Source organism: Pithys albifrons, chromosome 16 (assembly GCF_047495875.1).
Source record: "Pithys albifrons albifrons isolate INPA30051 chromosome 16, PitAlb_v1, whole genome shotgun sequence".
Lineage (NCBI taxonomy): Eukaryota > Metazoa > Chordata > Aves > Passeriformes > Thamnophilidae > Pithys > Pithys albifrons.
The window spans coordinates 6669302-6690891 of NC_092473.1; the positions used below are offsets into that span (position 1 = coordinate 6669302).

Here is a 21590-nt window from a genome sequence, read left to right on the forward strand (position 1 = left end):
CTCCCAGAAGACTCCCAGGGCTTGTACTGGAGGTCATGTCCCTTTGTTGCTTTTGTTGCATATTTCATGGAACTGAGCCACACAATGAGAACATGATTCCTGGGATTTTATCATTGACACTAATACGGAATGTGTTTGGTTTTGACATTACTTTTTGTTTGTATCTTATCTGAAATTATGATACTTAATATTTTTGCTTACTGGAGACCTTTGGAGCTTTTTGCCTTTTGTGTGTGTGTGTTGTAAACAATGAAGGAATTAAAATGATAAGCCCTAGGTGTTACCTTCCATAGAAGGAGCAGTAAAATCCATTACAGATTTCAAGTGTCTGAAATATCTTCCTGTTTTTGTTAGAATTCTTTTGAAGACTGTTTGCTCAATATGGCTTGCAAAAAATAAGCACCTTGTGCTGGGCTGACCTTGCTTGGCTGCTAGAGGTCAACTCAACTGCTCTTTCACTGACCTTCCTCAACAGGATGGAGAGAGCAGAAAGTATCTTGCTGTCAGGGTAAAGAACAGGGAGGGCACTTACTAATTATAGTCATGGGTGGAACAGGCACAACTTGGCAAAAATTAATGTATTGCCAATAAAAATAGAGATGGTGAGAAACAGAGACAAATTTAAAAAAAAAACCTTCCCCCTGCCCCTGCCTTTTCCCAGACTCAGCTTTGCTCCTTCATTCCTGGCTCTACTCCCCTGTCTCCCTGCTGGGTGATGTAGGGGTGATGGGGAAACAGAGTTTTGGTGTCAGCCCATGACAGTTCATCTCTGCTGCTTCTTCCTCCTCACACTTTCCCCTGCCCCAGTGTAGGTCCCCTCCTCCATGGGCTGCAGTTCTGCAGGAAAATAATCTGGGGGTCCTGCAGAGACTGCGGCTCATTCAGGGCATGTCTTCCTGCTGCAGTGTGGGCATCTGCCCCACCATGGCCCTCTCTGGGGGGAGTCTCTCTCCCTTTAAGTGTGTTTTCCAGAGGTGCCCTCAGTGTTGCTGAAGGGCTCAGCAGTTTGCTGCTGGCCCAAGGCAGCCCCAGCCTCTCCTCACAGATACCCATAAACAAACAAACAAGCAGCTCCACAGCCCCAAGGGTTCATGGTATGTCCATATTCTTTCTTTTGGAAGGGAGAAGAAATTTTTCTGGATATGTTTGAAGACGAGTACCGGAGTATGACAGTAAGTGACACCCTTGCTGCCCTGCCAAGTGCTCCACCCCAGGGGCAACACAGGAGCAGTTGCTGATACTTAGTGAGAACTCTGGGGTCTGTGTTGCTGGGAGTAGAATAACAAAATGTGGGTGGCTTTTTGGTCTCTGAGGAGTTGTGTCTGTACTTACATAAATTGTTTATGTGAAATTTCACAACTATTTAATAAAGCACATTACTTTCTGAGACAGATTATACAAAAATTATTTTATCCTGCTAAATGGGACATGGGATTTATTTTTTCCCAATATAAAAACAATATAAAAATCTTCCTGTATCTGTCTAAAGCCCAGCAAGGTCTCAGTTCTGAGTGGTGTCACTTTATTTACCAGTGAAAAACAGGGTTCTAGCAAGCAAACACTGAGGCTTTTCTCTAGGGGAGGTACAGCCTGTGAAGGTGTTAATGGATTACTAAGATTAACCTCAGGCAGTTCATACTGAACCTGTATACTTGTTTTAAAAGTAATTATGTGTTTCAATTCTTAGGTTAGAGTTCAGATAAAAATCCTTTGGGTAGTCAGTTGCAGGATTTTTTCCCCAGTGGCACAGGGATTTAATGAGCAACTGCTGGTTTGTTCTATGAAAAAGAACCATCTACAGTTGGTGTGTTGTAATAAGTCTTTTAATATGGGAAGCATCTTACACGTCTTACCAGCCTAAATAATAGAAGTGTTTAATGAAACATTTAACCTTGGAAGTTGCTGCATTATTAGAAACTAGAAAGTTCTTTTTAGAGAACGTTTTGAGAAGCTCTTTCTTGTGATTGAAGTAATCACAAATTTAAGTCAAAACTTAAACCTGACAAATTTGGTTTTTAGTATTAGGGAAATACCTTTTCTTCAGTAGTCTTTTGGAGTTTCCCCCCTGTTTTATCACAATGAAAACTTCAACAGTGAGGGAGTGATGAAGAAATATAAAAGAGAGATTGTATGTAAGGAGCTTAAAGTAAGACAGATGGCCTTAAAAATTCTCAGAACTCTACAATATGCAACAATTAATTGTATTTGAATGTAAAGAGGCAAATGCTTATTGTTCTGTATAGTAATCAATGTTAGAATTCTTCTATAGATTAAACCCATGAATGTGGAATACTTGATGATGGATGCCTCGATCTTGTTGCCTCCAACGGGGACTCCGCTGACTGGGATTGACTTTGTGAAAAGATTGCCTTGTGGAGATGTGGAAAGAACACGAAGAGTGAGTAAGACTTTTTCTTACATTTTTTTCATGGCAAAATTATGTCAAAGTCTTTGAACAACTCTAGAAATATTTTTACTTGAAAACTGGTTGGTTGGAAGCTTCATCCATAAAATCATAGCTACTTGGTGAAGAGACCTGTGCAGAGTATTATATATATAATTACCTGTCCCAGCAGAGAAGCTTTTTCTCCATAATTTTTTGTGTCTAGTCAACACATCATGCTCTTGCACTGGGGTTTTAATTTTTCAGACCATGCAGACATCTACAGGGAGACACATTTTGGTGACCTCACTGATACATTGTCAGCTTCCTTTTGTGATCTGATATCTCTGTCTACCTTTCAATTAAATTCCTGTAGTAGGAATCTCCAGTGGAAGCCTGACTGGCTTCATGTTGCTCATGTTTCTAGACATAGCAAAAGGTTTAATTCTACTCCAGAGTTCATAATTCATGATAGAGATCTTGAGAATGAGGGGGAAAATAGCAAAATACCTATTTTTATGCCTGACTCAATCTGTAGAGATGATACTGACCTGAATGACAACATCATTATCACCATTCTTAGGTTAATCAGTTCTTGGCCCTTATCTGGCAGTGCCAGTAAGTCTAAGAGAGAGATTACTGCACAACATCATTATTTGAAAAGTGCTGTTCCTTGGGTTTCTGTGCAGTATACTCAAGTACCCTTGAAGAAAAAACGTGTTTCCAGGAATCTTCTGAAAAGCTTTGTTTTCATTACTTAGTGTAAGCCACACAGCTTTTGTTATCACAGCAAGTTGTCTGGTAAAATACAGTGAATTATTTTGAAAAATATTCTTAGAAAGCAAAAATGCTTCCTGGAATTCTCTCTGAGGCATTTAACAGAAGGATACTTAGAAATGCACATTAATGTAAACTGACTGTTCATGGTGTTCATGTGCTAAATAAGGAATAGTTTAACTTCTGTTGGTGGAAATTAAAAAATCAATTCAAATATTCCTCTAGAGTCTTTGGGATGAAAGGGTCTTTGTTATCAGCAAGAACTGCCACAATGCCTCCTTATTGGTCCTCCTTCCCCAGTCACATTGCTCTGGAAGTTTTAGCATTTTCTCAATTCCTACACTCCTTTCTTCCAGCTGAGCTACCCTGCACTGGCTGAATTGCCACAAAACATGCTGAACTTAAGGTATATCTTGTGCCATTGCTGCTGCCACTTAACTGGTGGGTTTTGCTGGTGCTTTCAAATGGACACAGTTCTATTCTGAGCATCCTGTGTCATGAGTCCAGGAAAGTTCTCAGGGTCTATTTCACTGGCAAGGGAAGAAGTCCCTTACTTTGATGATATTGAGTTCTTAGCTGTTAGACATCACATCTTTTTAGGCTCTCACTCCTTTTGTTTGAGAAAGTCTCTAAGTGGCAATAAAACATTCTAGGAAGGCCCAGCTCATGTGCTTTTGGGTCTGTATTGATATTGCTGACAAACTGAGGGCTGGCAATACTGTAGGAAGCACAGGGTAGTTCCCTTTTCATCTGATGTCTTTCTTATTTGTTTGCAAAGACTAAAGCTCTAATTTTATTTCCTGCTCCTGTACCTTAATCTGCAAAAAATGTGATTACATGTTTGGAGACAAGTGACAATTTGTAGGGAATGTATGCAACAAAAATTAATGCTCCAGGAGGAAGAAGATTGAAGGGAAAAATAAGTGAAAGCAGACTGAGTGATGGATGCCCTATGAATTAAAAAAAAAAAAAAAAAAACAAAAAACACACACAACAAAAACAAACCCAAAACCCAAAAAAAGCCTGATTGGGTTTGACTTTTGGGTTACCAAAAATTGTCTTATTCTTGATTGAATTTGAAAAGTTTTAAACCCATTATTGTGAGTTTTTTTCTTGGAGCATCTGGTAGTAAAACTGCTTTATAGTAATCATAAATACTTTCAGTAAATCCACAATCCATTAGAATGCAGTCTGCTTAAAGGGGAGAGATCTCCCATTACAAAGTGATTCTGTTCTTATAAATAATGTAGTGTTAATATCATATTTTTTTTTAGATACCCTTGAAATCCTTTGCTTCACATAACCATATTGCCCCGTTAGATTTCAACAGCATGCCAGATTCATCTGCTTTGTGTCATTTCATGGAAGGGCTGGATACATGACTTCCCTGTCTCCATCCCTGTTCTGCCAGAAAGTTCTGAAAGCACTGCCAGTCGATGGCTGGCCCAGCACTCACATTTCTGGTTCACAGGAGCCACAGTTCTGTTGATTCTAAAAACAGAGGGGTGAAGGGTTTTCCCTTAAGGCACTTTAGATTTGTTTTCCTAATACTTCCTGCAATCTGGGAGTTTCTGGGCACTGCAGCTGTTCATGAATTCAATGCTTTTACTGTAAGGCAGCAGTTAATTTACAGTATGCCACAGAATTACTATGTAGGAAACTCTTAAAAACAAAACAGTGGAAGTAATAAAAAATGATTTTTCATTTGCTATACTGAAAATGCAGTTCTTGGAGGGGAAGAGAGTTATAAATGGTGCCTTTCAAAATGTGGCTGATATGATGATTGTTCTTTGACAGTTTTGGTCTTTGCATACCATATGTCATGAATTTATGAATCAAAACTAGCTTATTAATTTCAAAGAGCAGCTGTTGCAAGTTTCTTGGGACTGGTGCAGCTTTCAGGATGCTTTGCCCTGGTGAATATGAATTAAGTGCTCCAAGAATGTTGTATTACATATGGCTAGTTTTGATGAACACAGCAAATTAAAATGCAAAAATCCCCATTGTTTTCTCTCCAGCTTGTAGACATCTTAGCTAAACTTGGCCAGAAAAGTTCTCACTGCCTTAAGTTCAAAATGTGACAGTCTCTGAAGGCTGGTGGTGGAGGTGTCTGTGGTGTGCAGGTATTGCAAATGCAATCAGTCTGAAAACAGCAAGTAAAGAAAAACTTGCCTGTCAGTCACAATCTGTGTAGGTGTGTGTGCCAGTACAAGAAAATCTCTCCTGCATCTACCTCACTGAACATGAATAGGATGTTTCAACTTCTTTCATATCTTTTTCTAACTATGAAATTACATTCTGCTTTTGCAATTTAAAATGTTGATTTCACATATGACAACAAACTTGGGGCTTGTAAAAGCCAGTGTATGTTTGTAAGATTCTGTTAAAATAGGCAGTACCAGGTGTAGCGATAGTTTAACGTTCTTTTCTTTTATTCTCAAGGCAATCAGAGTTTTCTTTATGCTCCGTTCGCTGTCTCTGCACCTGCGAGGTGAGCCAGAAACTCAGTTACCCCTCACGAGGGAGGGAGATCTCATAAAGACAGACGATGTTCTTGATCTGAGTAAGTAGTCCCTTGATTTCCCAAATAGGAAAAATTGCTGGCTTTTTTAGGTTTTTTTCTCTAAACTGCTTATTACTGCCATTGTTACCTAAGCTACCTGAATTGAGGTGGTACAGTGGTAAAGTTCTAGTGTGTGTTGTAATATAAAAATGGGTTTTCCAGTTCAAGTCTTTTGTTGCCACAGAGAGAGAAAGAGGAGAATATCAGAATTTTGGCATAAACCAAACAGGATACACATCATTGCTGTGTCTTGGGAGGAGACTTAGCAGTGGGCAAAATGTGACCTAAAAATTCCAGTTGTGTGCCTCTTCTAATTATCACTTCAAGATATTGTTGAAGTAACACATTTCCCTCAATCTATATTATTACAAGGCTTTTGAAATTCTTCTGAACATTAAGATGCCTCCAGTGGTTATGCTTGTTTGTTTACAAGTAGTGTCAAGTAGAGGTTAACATGATCCAGTAATGGTTTAAAGCTACTGTTTTGATTTTGAAAAATCCTGCAAAACTCACTTTATCAAAATAGCTTTTTTCCCTTTTGCCTGAATATAGTGCTGGTGCTTTATGGGAACTGGATGAGAAAGATTGCAGTTTCTTGTAAAGAAACATTTTAATATTTTAATAGGCATATGTTCATTGTAAACCTTTAGGTGTAGTTGCCAGGTTGTCAACACCATATATGAATGTATGTATTGAGAGCCAGGGAATTCCACAGAAGGTTCAGTCCATATTGCTGGGTATTCTGCCACCAGAGTGATATCTACTGTTACTTTTCAGTTTTATTTCTCTGCTGTAAGGGGTTTGAATTACTCACATGTTATGTGATAACTGCCTGCCTTGGGCTGCTGTAGGTGTCTCCTGTAGGTGTCTTTTTAGTCTTACACAGCAACTCACTGTGTGAAGTTCACTGGCAGCTCAAATTAACAGGCTCAGTGCTTGGTTTCAGGCTGATATCAAGATTCTGTTAGTGGTAATGTTTTAAGTACCATGGCCAAGAGGTAAATAATGATACATTTAAAGTTGTCATTTCATTGCTGAAACTGAAAACAGCAACCTTATAGTTAAGTCTCCTCCTTCACTCTCTCTCTGCCAAAACTACAGGCTTTAAAAAAGCAGTCAATATTTCTTAAAAAATGTTGGAGAAAAGTTTATGATGGAATAATTGAGATTTGGAAGGAACACCAGGAGATCACCTAGTCTAACTTCCCTGCTCAAGACAGGGTCAGCTAGAGAGAGTTGCCTAGTGCAACTGGTCGTCATATTTGAGGAAAAGAGAGGAAGCCAAAATGTGGTGCAGGTGTATGACCAGGGACACATCCCCCAGTCCTAACAAAATGTCCTTCATGGGAACATCTGGGTTGATCCTTGATTTGTTGCATTCTCAGTAAGCAATAAAGCAGAATCTGATACCAAATGGGCTGGATGCTGTTGGGAAAAGTTGTTCTTGTAAAGTGGGAGGGGGTGCATTAACTCTGCAGCCTAATCCCAGCTCTGCATGCAAAGGGCTAAAAGTTTTCTGTAAGAGCTTTTAATGTCTGCAGATGATTTCTGGAATTGTGATGACCATAAATTATAAAATCATTAAAGATCAGGTACATTTAGACCATCTCCTCAAGTAGCTGTTTTATTAGTGAAGGGTTCATGTAATACAATCTTTTCGGGTAAGTACTGCATGAACACAGGCAGCTATTTTCACCTAATTTACCTCTGTGCAGCAAACAGCTGAGATCTTTGAACTCTCCTTCCTTGGTTGTGTTTCCTAAAACTTGTATTTTCTTAGAGAAGGCCCACAGAAATCCTGGATCCATGTCTTGGAGGTGTAGTGTCCAAACTGGCTCCAGGCTTCGTTTTACATGAGGAGAAGTCAGGCATTGCAGTTGATGTCAGAAGGGACATGACACTTCCTTGCAGCAGTGTCACAGCACTATTGCATGGCCTTTCAGCCTGTGGTTCACTTTAATCCCCAGATCAAATTTTCAGTTTCAAACTGAAGTTTACAGGGCTTGATATTTTCATCTAAATGTTGTAGGTATGTGTAACAGTTCCATAGCATGACTGTAAATATTCTCAGAGCAGTTCACTGGAAATGTGTTTAACCACACTTTCTCTTCTGTTTTTGTCATCAAGGGTGATGTAGTTACGACCCTTCAGCAGCTGTGAATTAGAAACAGTCACGTAAATGGACTGCACTCAGTTTAAACTCAAAGGGTTCCTGTAACAGTTGCCTAATAAATGAGTAATTTTCCCTTCTGTTCTTTGATAAACTTTTACAGTAATGCTTTACTTAAAGTTTTTGGTAGATCTAAAATGAAGACTTTCTGCTCTGGAAAGCAACTTCTGCCCTTGGAGTTCTTCACTTGAAGTACATTGTTATAGTTGGGCAGTTGAATTTGTACAGCAGTAATTCCATTTATTTTAATTATCTTGCTGTTGCACTGAAGTCTGGTCAAAAACAATTGTTTGAGAACTCCACAACTCTATTTGGTGCTGTGGCCTGCCTGTTGAGAATCTCACAATAGATTATCCACAAAATTCAGCATCTTGACATTTCATATTCGAAAGGGTCCAAATCCAAGTGCTTCAGGCCTTGAGAAGAATAGGACTGTTCCAGGAATTCAAATCAACTGCAGCAAGGATGTTAATGGACTAATTGGATTAAAGAAGAATAGAGGCAATAAATAAAGCATCCCAAGTTAAGAAATATTAAGAAATAGTGTCCTGTTTTGAAACTCATCTGTAGTTGTTGAAAGCCTTAAGGGCTTTTTACTGAAACTGCTTCCAAGAAGGCATCAGCTGTAGGAGGTTATGCAGTGTAGAGGATATGCCATATAGTAAGTCCATCATTTTTTAGTTATGCCTGCTGTTTGAGATTTAACTCCTTCTCAGTTAATAATAATAGTAATCATCATAATATTGGAGTAGGACTCAGCTGGCTAAGCATAGCTTACTTTGCCATTTTACATCTTCTTTGTGATTTTCTGCCTGGTGTCTCAGCTCCTGCTCTGAACAGGAATGAACCTTCCACAGGCTCCTATTGTAGTAGTATGTGCCAGTCCTGTATGGATTTCTTGAGCCTTCTAGGGCTGTGAGAAGGTAATAGCAATCAATCCTCATGTAACTGAATCATGTCCTGTATGTATTGCGTTTATTGATTAAACTTGTTTTCTCAAATTTCAAAAGCTCACAGTAAATTCACACTGGATTAGCATTAATTACCTGCTTCTAATTGTGTTAGGGTTCCATATTTTATCTCTTTCTCTCCTACCACCTGATCAATTTTGAATGGATCCTGCTGATAAAGGGTAGCTGGTAGATTCATGGAAATGTTAGTTGGAAGGGACCTCTCATTTGTTGTGTGGTGTGGCTTTTGGGGGGGAAAGAGGAGATTGGTTAGGGGAGGATTGTTGGTTTTGGTTTTTTGAAACTTGAAAACCTTTGGTGATATAAATTGCACAGCTTCTCTGGGTAACCTGCTGTGCTGTGTTATGCACAAAGGAATTTCTTCCACCTCCCAACCGTAATTTATGGCTGTTGCCTGGAGTTGTATGACCTGCCACTGTGAAGAACTGAATGCTTTGATTTGTAGCTTTTATCCTGCAAATGTTTCTTGTATGAAATATGATATTAAATAGTTGGTTAGGTGTTTGGATGAGTAAATTTAAGTTCTGCTGTTTGCTATAACCTTTGGAATATTTCACTTACTATAGATTGTACAATATGAGAGAGAGAAAAAGATCTGAGTATATCAAGTGTATGGATTAAAGGATCAGTTTGAAGCAGAGCAAAAAGCAACTCTAGTTGAGATTAGCAAAGGTGGGTGCCACTTTAAGCGGTGTTTGGTAGATCTCAGCTGGTGTAAAGAAGATGATTTAATCCCTTTTCAAGAATGATGGGTTTGAACTGGAGCAGGGGCAGTGAGGAGATGCAGGAGGATGTATTTTGGGGCTTGTTGGAGGGATCCTGGAGCAATAGTAAAGAAAGTATATGTTTGTTCAGTGTAAGTGAATAAAATGCATGAGTGAAGGAAAAAAATGTCACCACATTTAACAAATACTGGGAAAAACCTGCTACAGTTTTCCTGCAGAGCCCAAGCTCTCTTGAAGGATGACCAGCAGCCAGAATATCAGGTTTCAGACCTGTACAAATGTAACTTGTGTCAGGAGCCAAAGTTTCCAACAAAGTAGAAGTAATTGCCTGCAGTGGTGTAGTACTGTCCGTGGTCTTCCAACAAAACTTTCTGACACTTCCACTTAGGGAGAAACATCAGCACTGTTGCAATTTCACCCTAGAGATGAAGGGACTTTTTATACTGAAAGACAATGGAGGTGGTAAGAAAAAGCAAAGTGCATATAATACCCATCTTGTATGTATCTTGTAAGATGTCTGAACCACTGTTGTTAAAATCTATCTTGCCTTTTCTATGTAACTATAAATATGATAGGAAAATTTAAAATATTTGTTAAAAAGCAAACAAAAGAGTTAACCTTGTCAAGATGATTATGCTTTTATAAATTAACATTTTATGTTATCTAAAACACCCAAAACCCAGAATCCTCAACCTCAGTGATTAAGTACCCTTTTTCCTTCCTTCTTTCCTTCAGATAACAGTGATCTAATTGCTTGTACAGTCATTACAAAGGATGGGGGTCAAGTTCAAAGATTCCTGGCTGTGGATATTTACCAGATGAGTTTGGTTGAACCAGATAATGCCAGACTTGGATGGGGAGTGGTTAAGTTTGCAGGCCTTTTGCAGGTAAGAGAAGTTGTAGTCTGGGTGGTTACCTTTTCTCAGCTAAAAATCTGCATTTTGTGTTGGATAAATAGTAATATAAATAAACAGCTCACATATGTAAGCTCTGTGCAATGCTTACGTGTTTCTTTGGTTAATGGTCCTTTTTCTGCTTCCTGCCTTTTAAAACATTTCTGATTTGCTGAAGTTTACACAGTTAACTAGAGACAGACTTGCAGATGAGGTAACTTCCCTGATATGTGTATTGGGCTGTGTTCATGGGAGCACTGAAGTCATATCCAATTCAGATTGAGTCCCGAACACTTTGCTCAAGTTGCACAGTGAACTCTCCAAGGGTTCTGATCTTCCCACAGGGTAGGGAAGGTGACAGGTTGCAACTTCAAAATTATCTGTGCTTATCTAATTAATTTCAAAACTTTACGAAGTTTTTCTCATTTGTGTCTCCTTCTTGCCTTGTTTTTGTTTCCTGAAAACGTGCTATGCTCAAATAATTTAACTGAATTTTAAACTGACTAAACCTCTATGAATATCAGTTTCTGAAGGAGGAAATCAAGGTTGTACAACTTGCAGAGTCTGTTTTGGTTTTGGGTTTTGGGTTTTCTACCATAGAAACTGTCTTTGTAGGAGCTTTCATGGAACATTCATAGAGTTTTCTTTTAATTTTGATGTTTAATCTACAGTTTTAAAAAAGCTTACTTTTTCTTTAGCTCCTTGCCTTGTGTTTCTCTTTAGGATATGCAGGTGACGGGCGTAGAGGATGACAGCAGAGCTCTGAACATAATCATTCACAAGCCTGCCTCAAGCCCTCACTCCAAGCCCTTCCCTATCCTCCAAGCCACGTTTATTTTCTCGGATCACATCCGCTGCATCATCGCCAAGCAGCGCCTGGCCAAGGGGCGCATCCAGGCGCGGCGCATGAAGATGCAGAGGATCGCAGGTGAGGGGCTGCTGAGCAATGGGGCTGCAGCAAGGCTGGCATGGCATTCAAGGCACTCTGTAACACAGGGATGAGGGGCAGAGATCTTAAGAAGTGGAGGACACAGAAAGCTGTAAACCAGTGCTGAGTTTGCAAGCAATAGCCTGAGGAAATCCCTTGTTTTGTATTTATGACAGACTGTTAAGGAATGGATAAAAAAGAAGGAATCCTGTTGTATTACCACTGCTGCCATTTATTGCACAGAAAGTCAAGCATCTCTTTCAATGAGGTTCAGTGATTCAGAATTCCAATATAAAGCAGATTTTCTGCTGCCCGAGGACTGAATTGGAGCTCAGTTTTCCTGAGTCTTGGGTTAGATGGTGTCCTCGTGATGGTAATGCTTGGATGTGGTGCTGATGAGCAATCCAAAATGTGAAGTGACATATCAGCACTGGATTCCTGTGTTTGGAGGAAATCCATGTGAAGAGCTGAAGGGAAGATTTAATTTGAGGAAATAGGAGAGTGATTCAAATACTACTTGAAAACTGAGTGAGAAATAATTGAAGCTTGCCAGCAAAATCAGTGAATTGGTCACTATAGAAAAAGAAGCTCTGAAATGCAGGAAGGAAAATAAGTGTGCAAATAAAAAGGAGCCCAGTTATTTAGGTTATTTGGATTGTCCAAGGGCAATAATGAACTAATCAGAGATGTGAAAAGCAAAGTCATAGCTGGTATTAAAATTATTGAGTTGCCAAGAGAATTATTCTGATTACAGATGGCTTAAGATTATTTTATTATGGATCGGTAGGAAGCTGATAAAGAGTTTTATACTTTGAGTTTATGAAGTGGATATGTTTTACTTTTATAACTTCCTTCATATAAAAAAAGTTTAAAGAAAGATCTACTTGATACTAAAAATTTTAGGTTGAATAGTAATGCAAAGGCATTTTTTTGCCTATTTAAAGCAGATTGTCTCTTTAAGTAGTTTTCTGAAGTGTTCATCTGTAACTAATGAGTTGCTTTATTTGTATAGAGAAAAACAAAAGGTTTTTTTATTCTTAATAATTGCTGTTGTTTGTTTAGTTCATGGAGCATTTTGCAATCCAGTTTTTTTTAGTTCTTCACTCTATTCTGAGATTTCCTTAGTGTGAACGTGATGTGGACAGCAATGGCAGAACACGTTGCCAGAAGTGTTGTCTCGTTTCCAGTGCCATTGTAACCATAATTAAGAGGCAAATGCAGACAAGTCATGATAAACATCTAGTTTAGCCTTAAGATCCTGAACAAACTATCTATTTTATTTTCACCTCTTCTTCCTTTTATATATTTTTGAGTAACAAAAATTATCAATTGTGATTAAACATAGCTCTCCTGGATCTTCCTGTTCAGCCTCCAACTGAGGTTATGGGTTTTGGCCACAGTTCTGGAGCTGCAGCCCAGCCCCTTCCCTTCAGGTTCTATGAGCAGTCCCGGCGCGGCAGCAGCGACCCCACCGTGCAGCGCTCTGTGTTTGCCTCCGTGGACAAAGTCCCAGGTAAGATGAGCCGTCATTCACAAGCCATTTGTGCTTTGTGATTTCTGTCTGTAAAAACTGTATTGTAGCTTGTATAAGCAATGCAAAGCTTACTGTGATGTGTTCCTGAACACACACCTCCAGGGTGAGGCTTTTACAGTAAAATTTACTCCTGGAGTAACAAGTAATACCCTGGGTATGTGTTCTGGGTATGGTGTGAGCAACACTTCCATGGCAGTTTCCCAAGATATGCTGGGAATGTCTTAATACTTTGCCTTCCTTTACCAATTGAATTAGTTTAAATCCTGGTTTGCCTACTCAGTATTTATGCAACACATCTGTCACTTAGGCATATTTCCTCCTTTAGTATGGTTCTGATGGTTTGTGTGCCAGATTGTAAAAATAGCCAGGATATTGTGAACTGCTTCACTGACCTTAGAGCCAGCCAGAGAGAAGAGGGCCACAGCTTCCCCTAAAACATTAGCTTGCAATTGGGATTAAAGGAATGATTCTAAAACAATGAGCTCTTTGCTTTTTTGTCTCCTTATTGTCTGTTTCACAAACTGACTTCTCTGCAGAATTTCTTTTCCAGATGGTGACATTTTCTCCTTTTGGCTTGAATAACTTTAAAGTTGAATTTCATACTGCTTGAAAGTACTTATTTGTGCTGTATTACACAAAAAGATGCAATTTCATTACCACTTGCTGGCAATTACTTCACAAAACTCAGCATTTCTCTTGAAATGTGATTCAAAGTTCAAATGCCCTACTTAAAACATGGATGTTTCGCTGCTTTAAGATTAAATTGGAGTTCAGTTTACCTGAATCCTCACTGGGAAACACAAATTATAAAACCATAGATATTGCCAGTCAGGTTTTTCAAAAGGCAAGGGTATGTTATATAATGGGAGTGTATTTCCTTATTTGACATGACTTCCGTGGAAAAGGTGTGGTTGGAAAGGTGCCCCAGCCTTACAGGGTTACTGTTTCTGCTTTCTCCATGAAGAGTGGGCTTCTGTTCCTAACAAGTGACTTCATCTACTAATTTGAGAAGGGAGGGATATTGGAGGTGGTGCAATATGGTAGGTAGTTCAAACAACCACATACTTCTTTTGAATTCCCGGAAATTGAGACTTCCATGTGCAAATCCAGAGGAAAAAGTATACTGAAGCTTTTACTTGATACAAAGCACGAGAAATGAGGCACAAAACATGAAGTATTTCAAGTGTACCATCTTAGAAATTTATTTTATGACAGCCAGTAATATAACAAAGAGGAATTAATATCCTGTTGTGCATCTGATTACAAAACAAATATCAAATGCCTCTTTTTTTGCTAATGAATGAATGAGATTTCCTGATTCCTAGTGACTTTCATAGGAATCTGTTTGTGCTTATCCCTTAATCAAGCCCACAGTGATTTTTGCTTTAAGAGCATGATATTTTTCCCTTTTAAAAAGATTACTGAAGAAGTTGCAGTTAAATTACTGGCTTTATGTATTAATTTCTTAATGCTGCCCTTCAACTGGTGCTTAAGAGTTCTGCAGTCCATTAATTTGACTGTACATTTAAGAAACAAATTATGCTTTCCCTTGGTGATGTCCTCTTTAGATTTAAAGGAGAACTATGATTTTGATGGTATTTTTAGCAGATTAATTACTGCTTTTCGTAGAACCAAGTTACTTGTCAGTGATGTACACTCAGTGTGGGTTTTAAGAAATTAACAATAAGTGTTTTCAGCTCTCCTGCAAATTTTAGTCCATGGAGAATTTTGGTACAGCTCTTGAATCAGTTCCCTAATTTCCCTTGTCAATGAATTCAGAATTTTCAAGAACACTTATTTTAATCTGGTTTGGTTCAGTTTCTATCACAGTGCATACATAAAGCTGTCCAGTTTCACTGGAGAGCATGTACCTTGTTGTAGTCAAACTGTGCTTCATTTCTCTCTGTACTCTATAAACAGGATAGCCAAATGCAGTGAGTTGCTGGAATCCTCCCAGCCAACTGGCTGATAAACTGGGCAGTTCTTACCAGAGAACTGCATAAGCAAAATCCTTCACTTGATCAATTTTATCATTGTGAAGTCATGGCTGTGAATATACTTCAGGGTCTCTTTTAAGTTAGTGGCCTTTGCTGGAATGTTAGAGCATTGTAGGGACAGTTCAGCGGGCTCTCCATCTCTGTGTGAATATATGATACTTTTGAAGCACTCTATGTAAATAATTATATTGTTTTCAAAGAAACCAGCAGTTTTGGTAGGGACCCTGTGAACATAGGGCTGCTATTAAAAGTGAATAAGTAATGACTTCCTCTCCAAGCAAACTCAAGTATTAGTTTCAAGCATCAGCTCTATTCTGAGATTTATGTTCCCAGTGTGTCTTAAGGGAAATCTTAACAATTTCCAGCAAAATGTACAGCTAAATATTTTAACAATTGTGAGAGCTTACCTACTGAGTAAATTTACTTTGAAAAGCATAAGGAATCAATAGATTTCTCTTACTGTTTTATTCAGTGTTAATACCTTAGTGTATGGAGATAATACAATTTTGAGGAGAAAAGTTGGAAAAAAAACTTGGTAACATTAGACATGGCATGCAAACTATAACCATCTTCATTGTAAAATCTGAAGGAAAAAAGCTCTTTTATAGCTTTTTGACCCTCTAAATGCAAAAGAAAATACAGGCAAGAATTCTCTATAAAGTCTGCATGGCAGCAACTGTAGGAACATCAGATTGGGACAGTTTACTTAAGTGTTACTGAGTTAGTGTGGGATGACTGAAATGGCCCATTCTCCATAATCCTCAGATACAGTTGCTTTTATAGCCCATAAGTGTATTTTAAGTAGTTTTTGATTCCTTTGTTGTGGACAAGAATAATGAAGGGCAGCTGCTAACTCAGTGTGTCACCCCAGCTTGTGTTTTCTCATTAATACTCTTTAAGCCATTCCAAGGTGGATATTTAGTTATGGCTGCTCCTTTTAAAGGCTCAAGCCTGCTGCCTTATTTACACATATTTGTATTGCTTAGTAATCAGAATTGTGTAGTATGAACTAATCTCCCTGTCATCATCAGAATAATGTAAAACTAAATTATTTCTGTGCAGAGGTATTCAAATTAGTTAGGCAGCAATAAGATTACACAAGCTACAACAAACTTGATTATGTAATATGAATTACTTCATAGTGCAAGAAATGAAATACCAGTGAAACTGAATTAAATATGCAGGACAGCTAAGTAGATTTTTATTTTTTTAATAAGAAACAAGTTTGAAAACAATTCTCACCTGTTAATTATTTGGTAATCAGGACAGCAGCTTACTATTTACCAGGATTATTTCAGTACAAAAATAGCAGATTCTGAGACAGAATTCTCAAGTGTTGTGTTCTAGTGCTGACATACTTTGGCTTTCTCCTTGCTGGTTGAACTGCAGGAACTGTTCTGATGTCTTTGTAGCAAGGGCTCCTCTGGCAGATGGAAGAGGTTGTGGCATACTCTAATATTAGGGGCAGTGAAAATAAATGCTGTCCTAAACTATCATTTGTAATGAGTGTGTTGCTGGCTGGGCAAAAGATTATCAGCTGTGGCAAGGAATTAAGCCCCTGATCACTGGACTTGAAACTAGTCTGTTAAGTTTACTAAATTAATGAGGAAACCTGACTAAAGCAACAGTCATCATACATGGGCAATGTGTGGCAAACATGGAGACTAGAAATGACAGTGAACTCATTTTTCATGGTGCTTCAACTTGCCACAGCTACTGACAGCAGAGCTCCAAGTGACCCTTTTGGTTTGTGTTTTTTCTTGGCAGAAAAAACAATTGCATTAGGACAAGTATTCTTCAGTTTTATGAGGTTATAGAGTTCTTAGATGTAAACAGTCTCTACAAATGAAATTTTTAAAAGTTCATCAGGTTTTCTGAGGCAGAAAAACATGCTGCGGAGTTGCAGAATAACTACTGAAAGAAACAATTTTCAGACATGTAAGGGTTTTCTTTTCTTTCATACTTGCAAAAAAGCTCAAGTTTGGAATTGCCTTCATTTGACCAGGGAAGGGACCAAAACATGGAAAGACACGAGAATTTGTAGTAAGATAACAATGCATAGAACAGAACAGAAAGAAATTGCCCCAAAAGATATTGGGGCAATGAAGACATGGTTTACAGTGAGAAAAGAGTTACTACTTTCTTAGCCAAGATTTTATTTCTATCTCTCAGGCTTGTTTTTAGCTCTTCCTGTTTTCTGTCACCACTGCCCTTTGCCCTTTTCTTCACCTCCATTTTTAATCTTAGGGGAATTCATGATTAAGGTTGTCTTTCACATGAAAACTTTTATAACACAGTAGATAAGCTTTTTACAGTTTAGGAGAAATATTTGCATTAATTGCTTAAGAAAAAGTTTCTTTAAGGAAAAGCTAAGAGGCTATTTCAGGTTTTGGCATGAAATTTTGCTGCTGTTATGTAAAATGCAGCAGGAGAAGAGCTGTTGGTACATGTTCAATGAAAGAAAACACAGCCCTATGAAACACTGTGATTATGAAAATAAGATCTTCTCCAAGGAACTGGGAAGGTACATCTTTACAGTAATACCTTGCTGAGTCTTAAATAGACATGTTATGTTAAAGCAGAGTCATGACTACTGGAAAGGAAGTATTTTTGTTGGATTAGTAACCTCAGTCTCTACTTGACAGCCATAAAGCAGTGACAAAGACACCTCTAGAAGCCTCTGATGTTATTTTACTTCCTATAGCTGTGATTAATTCTGCTCACCTTCTTTTTGCAAGTATTTTCTGCAGGAGTTTCCTGATTAGGAAATTTGTTCTTGGTCAGTCATTTCCAATTTATAGTCTTGAATGATTTAGGCTTACCTTTCCCTCCCATCTAAATGAACTTCCTGTTAACTTCAACTCCTTCCTCTGCAGTTGTATTGGGAGAGCAGCTGTGTTAAGATCATTTTGCAGCAAATGCTCCCCTGTAAGGCCATGAGTCCCTGGGTGCTGCTCTGCAGAGGTTTGGGCAGCACATGTGAGTCAGGATGGCTTTCCCCAGGACAGTCACAGCAGGCCTGGTTTGCTGCTTCCTACTGCTCTGCTGGGGGTGGAAGATTCCTCCTCCCTTGAAGTACAAACCTTTTGTGGATATAAAATGCCTTGGATGGGTGCAGCTTTTACCAGCATTGTAGAGGAAGCAAAATATCTTGATGTATGTGCTTCTACAGCAGTGGCTTTAGTAACTGTTCTCAAAGAAATTTCATTGACTTGAACAGTTGGCTTTGCCTCACTTCTGTGGTCAGGAGTCCACTGATTATCCCTTGTTTCAAAATATGAGGTGTGTTTGAGAAACCTAATGTACATTTTCTGTGATTAAAAACTATAGCACTCAGGGCCAGTGATACATATAAAAGTCTTTCACACTGGAGGTAGTTCAGTTTGTGGTTAACGTTTTGCAGACTATCAGGGGTCCCTGTGTGTAACCTCAGTTTAACTTACCTAAGTGATTATAGAAGATCCATCAGGTTGGTTTCTGAAATAAAATACATGAATTTATTTACATTTATGGAATACTTAGCTCCTCACCAAACTGTTTTGTTTTTTCACTAAAATAGATGTCTCCTGCTGTGGTGGTGATTTAATTCTTTCTAGGGTTGTTCATCTTGGACATAATGAATTGTAACTTAAAATAAGAGAAAAGCTTGGTAAAAGTGGCATTCACTCATCTAGAACTGTGATGCAAGTACTACAGAAATTCAGATAGCATTGTGTTTGTGCAAGTTGCCCTGGGTCTAGTTTTGGAGTACAAGCACGGAGGGTGGAAGGTGGGACTGCAGATTATTAACAGGACTGATATTTGTCAGCTTTTTTCTATGCTATGTTTTCTTCACCTGCAGCACAGCCTGTCAATGTGGTTTGCTGCTAACAGCATTTTTCTGACTTGTCATGTCTATGTTTTAAGGCTTTCACATGGGTCCTCTGAACCACTTTGATACAATATTTGTGCTTACCTTTCCCCAATGTTTTCAGTAGGGTAACTCTTAGAAGATAATGATTAACTTACAAACTTCTCTGTCGTGTTTTGCAGGCTTTGCTGTAGCCCAGTGTATAAATCAGCACAATCCATCCCCACTGTCGTCACCATCACCCTCCAGTGGCAGTGGGAGCACCGGCCGCTGTGACTCAGTGACCGCCAGCTCGACGTCCACTCCCTCTGCTGCACAGAGCCCTGCAGGTACTCAGCCACCACTGTCAGCCCAGGCACCACGGGTGTAGAGTGCTTTGTTGGGAAATTAAGTCACTGTGTTATTGGGCTTTATGGTTTTAGATTGCTTGATCATTCAACTAAGCCAATTAAAAGTTAATTGGGGTGCAAATTTTAATGATCTCTTCAGCATTTTGGTACTCCAGTAAATACTTGGCATCTTTTAGTAGTGATTTTAAGTGCAGGTAGAATAATGTCCTGCTTGTCTGACTTCTCTCCTAACACTTACAGTTTAGAATGTTGGGAGGGTTGTTGGTGATTTGCTTTGCTTGTTTTAACTGAAGTATTGCTTTGCATGGATTTGTAATGTAAACTGTTAGCCTTCCACCACGATGGTTAAGTTGATCTCCACATGAAGCATCTTTTTGTAACTGGGTGACATTTGCTTTTATATGTTTTTCCGATCTCATGTTCATTTGTAACAATGAGCCAAATATGAAATATTTGAAAATAGTTATTTAGGTTGTTGATACTGTAAAGCTTTTGCAATAACACTCTTGTGGCTGCACATCACCAAATTTGAGGAGGTAGTTCCATTTGTGCAGAAGAGGCTGCAATATAAATAGTGACAGTGTAACTGACGAATGTGCCTCCCATTTGTTTGCACTGGTCAGTATATTTAGTGGGTATGTTTAAACTGGAGCTGCTTCTTGCATTAGAACACTGTCATTCCTCCTTTTTATATAGTAATTGTAGAAAATCTTGTGCTGATGTCTGTTCTGAGTGCAGATTATGTGTGGGGTAGAAGGGTGCATACTGAACTGCTTTCATGCTAGAACTGATCTCCTCTACCTCATTTGGGTATAAAACAGTAGAGGGAACCTGATTCTCAAGACCTTTTCAAGCAACCCCCTCATTTTACCCATCACCTTCAATGTTGGTCGCTCCTTGAGAGGGTTGTTCTGGTTATCTCTCTAAGACATTCTATTTTGCCTTTATTTGGAAGGCCCATGTAGGTCTAAACTTTGTTGCAGTCCTACAGGAAACAGTGCAACCTTTGTTAGGCAGTCAGTGTTTTGTAGGGTTCCCTGAACAGTGTCAGCAGATCAGTGTGCATTGTATGTTTAAAGTGACTGTCCCTGCAAGAAATACTGCTGGAAGGGGTGAGGAAAGCTGCTGAAGGTTATGAACAATATGTAAAGCATTCTACCACCCAGACTCTAGTTTAAAAAGCATGATACCATGAGAGACTAACATATAATCCAAATATTCCTGCAATATGTGTAATTTCAAAAGAAAACTTGGAATATTTTTCTATATACCATCTATTTAAAAGCTGAGAAGGATCTCATTTTATTTTCTCTGTTGGCAAGTGGTTGCTGTTAAACAGTCTCTTGATGGCCTAGGTAGTACATAGTGATAGCACAGAGAAGGGCTGTCATTTGTCAGAACTCTCAGTATAGATTGACACTACAAGAAAACATTTCCTTGATGACATGTCTCCTTAGCAGTGTAAAAAGGCTCATCTACAATATCCTTGCTGTATTTAAATCCTCTGTGATGAGAGAAATGCAACAACTTCTTGCCAATAGTGGCTGAGAGAAAACTGTGGTAAAGGAAATGAAAATAAAGAATCTAAATTATTTTTGTTGTTGTAAGCAACGTGCCAGTTCACAGAAATGCCAAGCAAGACCGTACTACATTTTCAAACTGAGGTCTTTCAAGTGCATATAATCTGGCTTGTGTGGAAAAATGCATAGGTCCAAAACACACAATTACTCATCAAGCATAGAAAGATAATGCCTTATTGAAGAATAATCGTAGACTGTAGTTAACAAAATTACAGTCTACTTACTATGTTGACATTTGTGTAACATAAAATCCTGTTTGTTTTTCCTGCAGTTTAAAAAGCCTGATGACAGGAGGCTGGTCATTGGTTTAAAAAAAAACCCAAACCAGCCTCTTCCCTATCCACCCCTCCCCAGAAACCAACACCCCCCCCCCCCCCCCCCCCCCCCCAACAGCAACAACAAACCCACCAAAAAAGAAAACAAACAAAAAACGGAGGTACGGTTTTCTTAAATGCCTGCTTTCAGCAAGCCCTTCACTGGTTGTGTTGCATGAACTGCCCACCTTGACCTTCGCTGTCACTTAATCATAAAGTGTGTGCAAAATGCCCCGGGCCATGCAGCACAACAGTCTTTGGGTGGGGTTGTGTTTTTTTACCCAGGGTCTGGGCACGCTGATGCTGGTGCTTTAACAAATGTAGCTGTGAGAATACAGTTCTGTGCCCCACCACCAGGAGCACAGTGACCTTCAGTAGAGTCAGAGGAGATGAACATGAGAATCTGTGTTAGCTCCTTCAGTCCGAGTCAGCAGCTTCCCTAACCTGCTGCTGGGATGACTTTGGAGCTCAGGTCCTGATTTTCTTCTGCTCGGGGGCTAGGAACAAAGAGGAAGACAGTGGCTGTAGGTATCTGAGCAGGTGTTTTGTTGCAAT

The 21590-nt window shown here is 39.0% G+C and overlaps 1 protein-coding gene across 5 annotated transcripts in view; it reads left to right on the plus strand.

The window, feature by feature from the left end:
- The window catches only part of CLEC16A (C-type lectin domain containing 16A), a 64449-nt gene that overhangs the window by 29759 nt on the left and 13100 nt on the right, over window positions 1-21590 (plus strand). For all 5 annotated transcript variants that reach the window (XR_011699220.1, XM_071571584.1, XM_071571581.1 and 2 more), the window contains exons 16-22: window positions 1122-1172; window positions 2270-2398; window positions 5603-5723; window positions 10325-10476; window positions 11206-11410; window positions 12756-12923; window positions 18974-19120. Coding sequence is in view for 4 of the 5 variants with exons in the window: in XM_071571584.1 (XP_071427685.1) it covers window positions 1122-1172; window positions 2270-2398; window positions 5603-5723; window positions 10325-10476; window positions 11206-11410; window positions 12756-12923; window positions 18974-19120 (973 nt within the window). In the remaining variant the exon portion in view is untranslated. The remainder of the gene's footprint in view (window positions 1-1121; window positions 1173-2269; window positions 2399-5602; window positions 5724-10324; window positions 10477-11205; window positions 11411-12755; window positions 12924-18973; window positions 19121-21590) is intronic.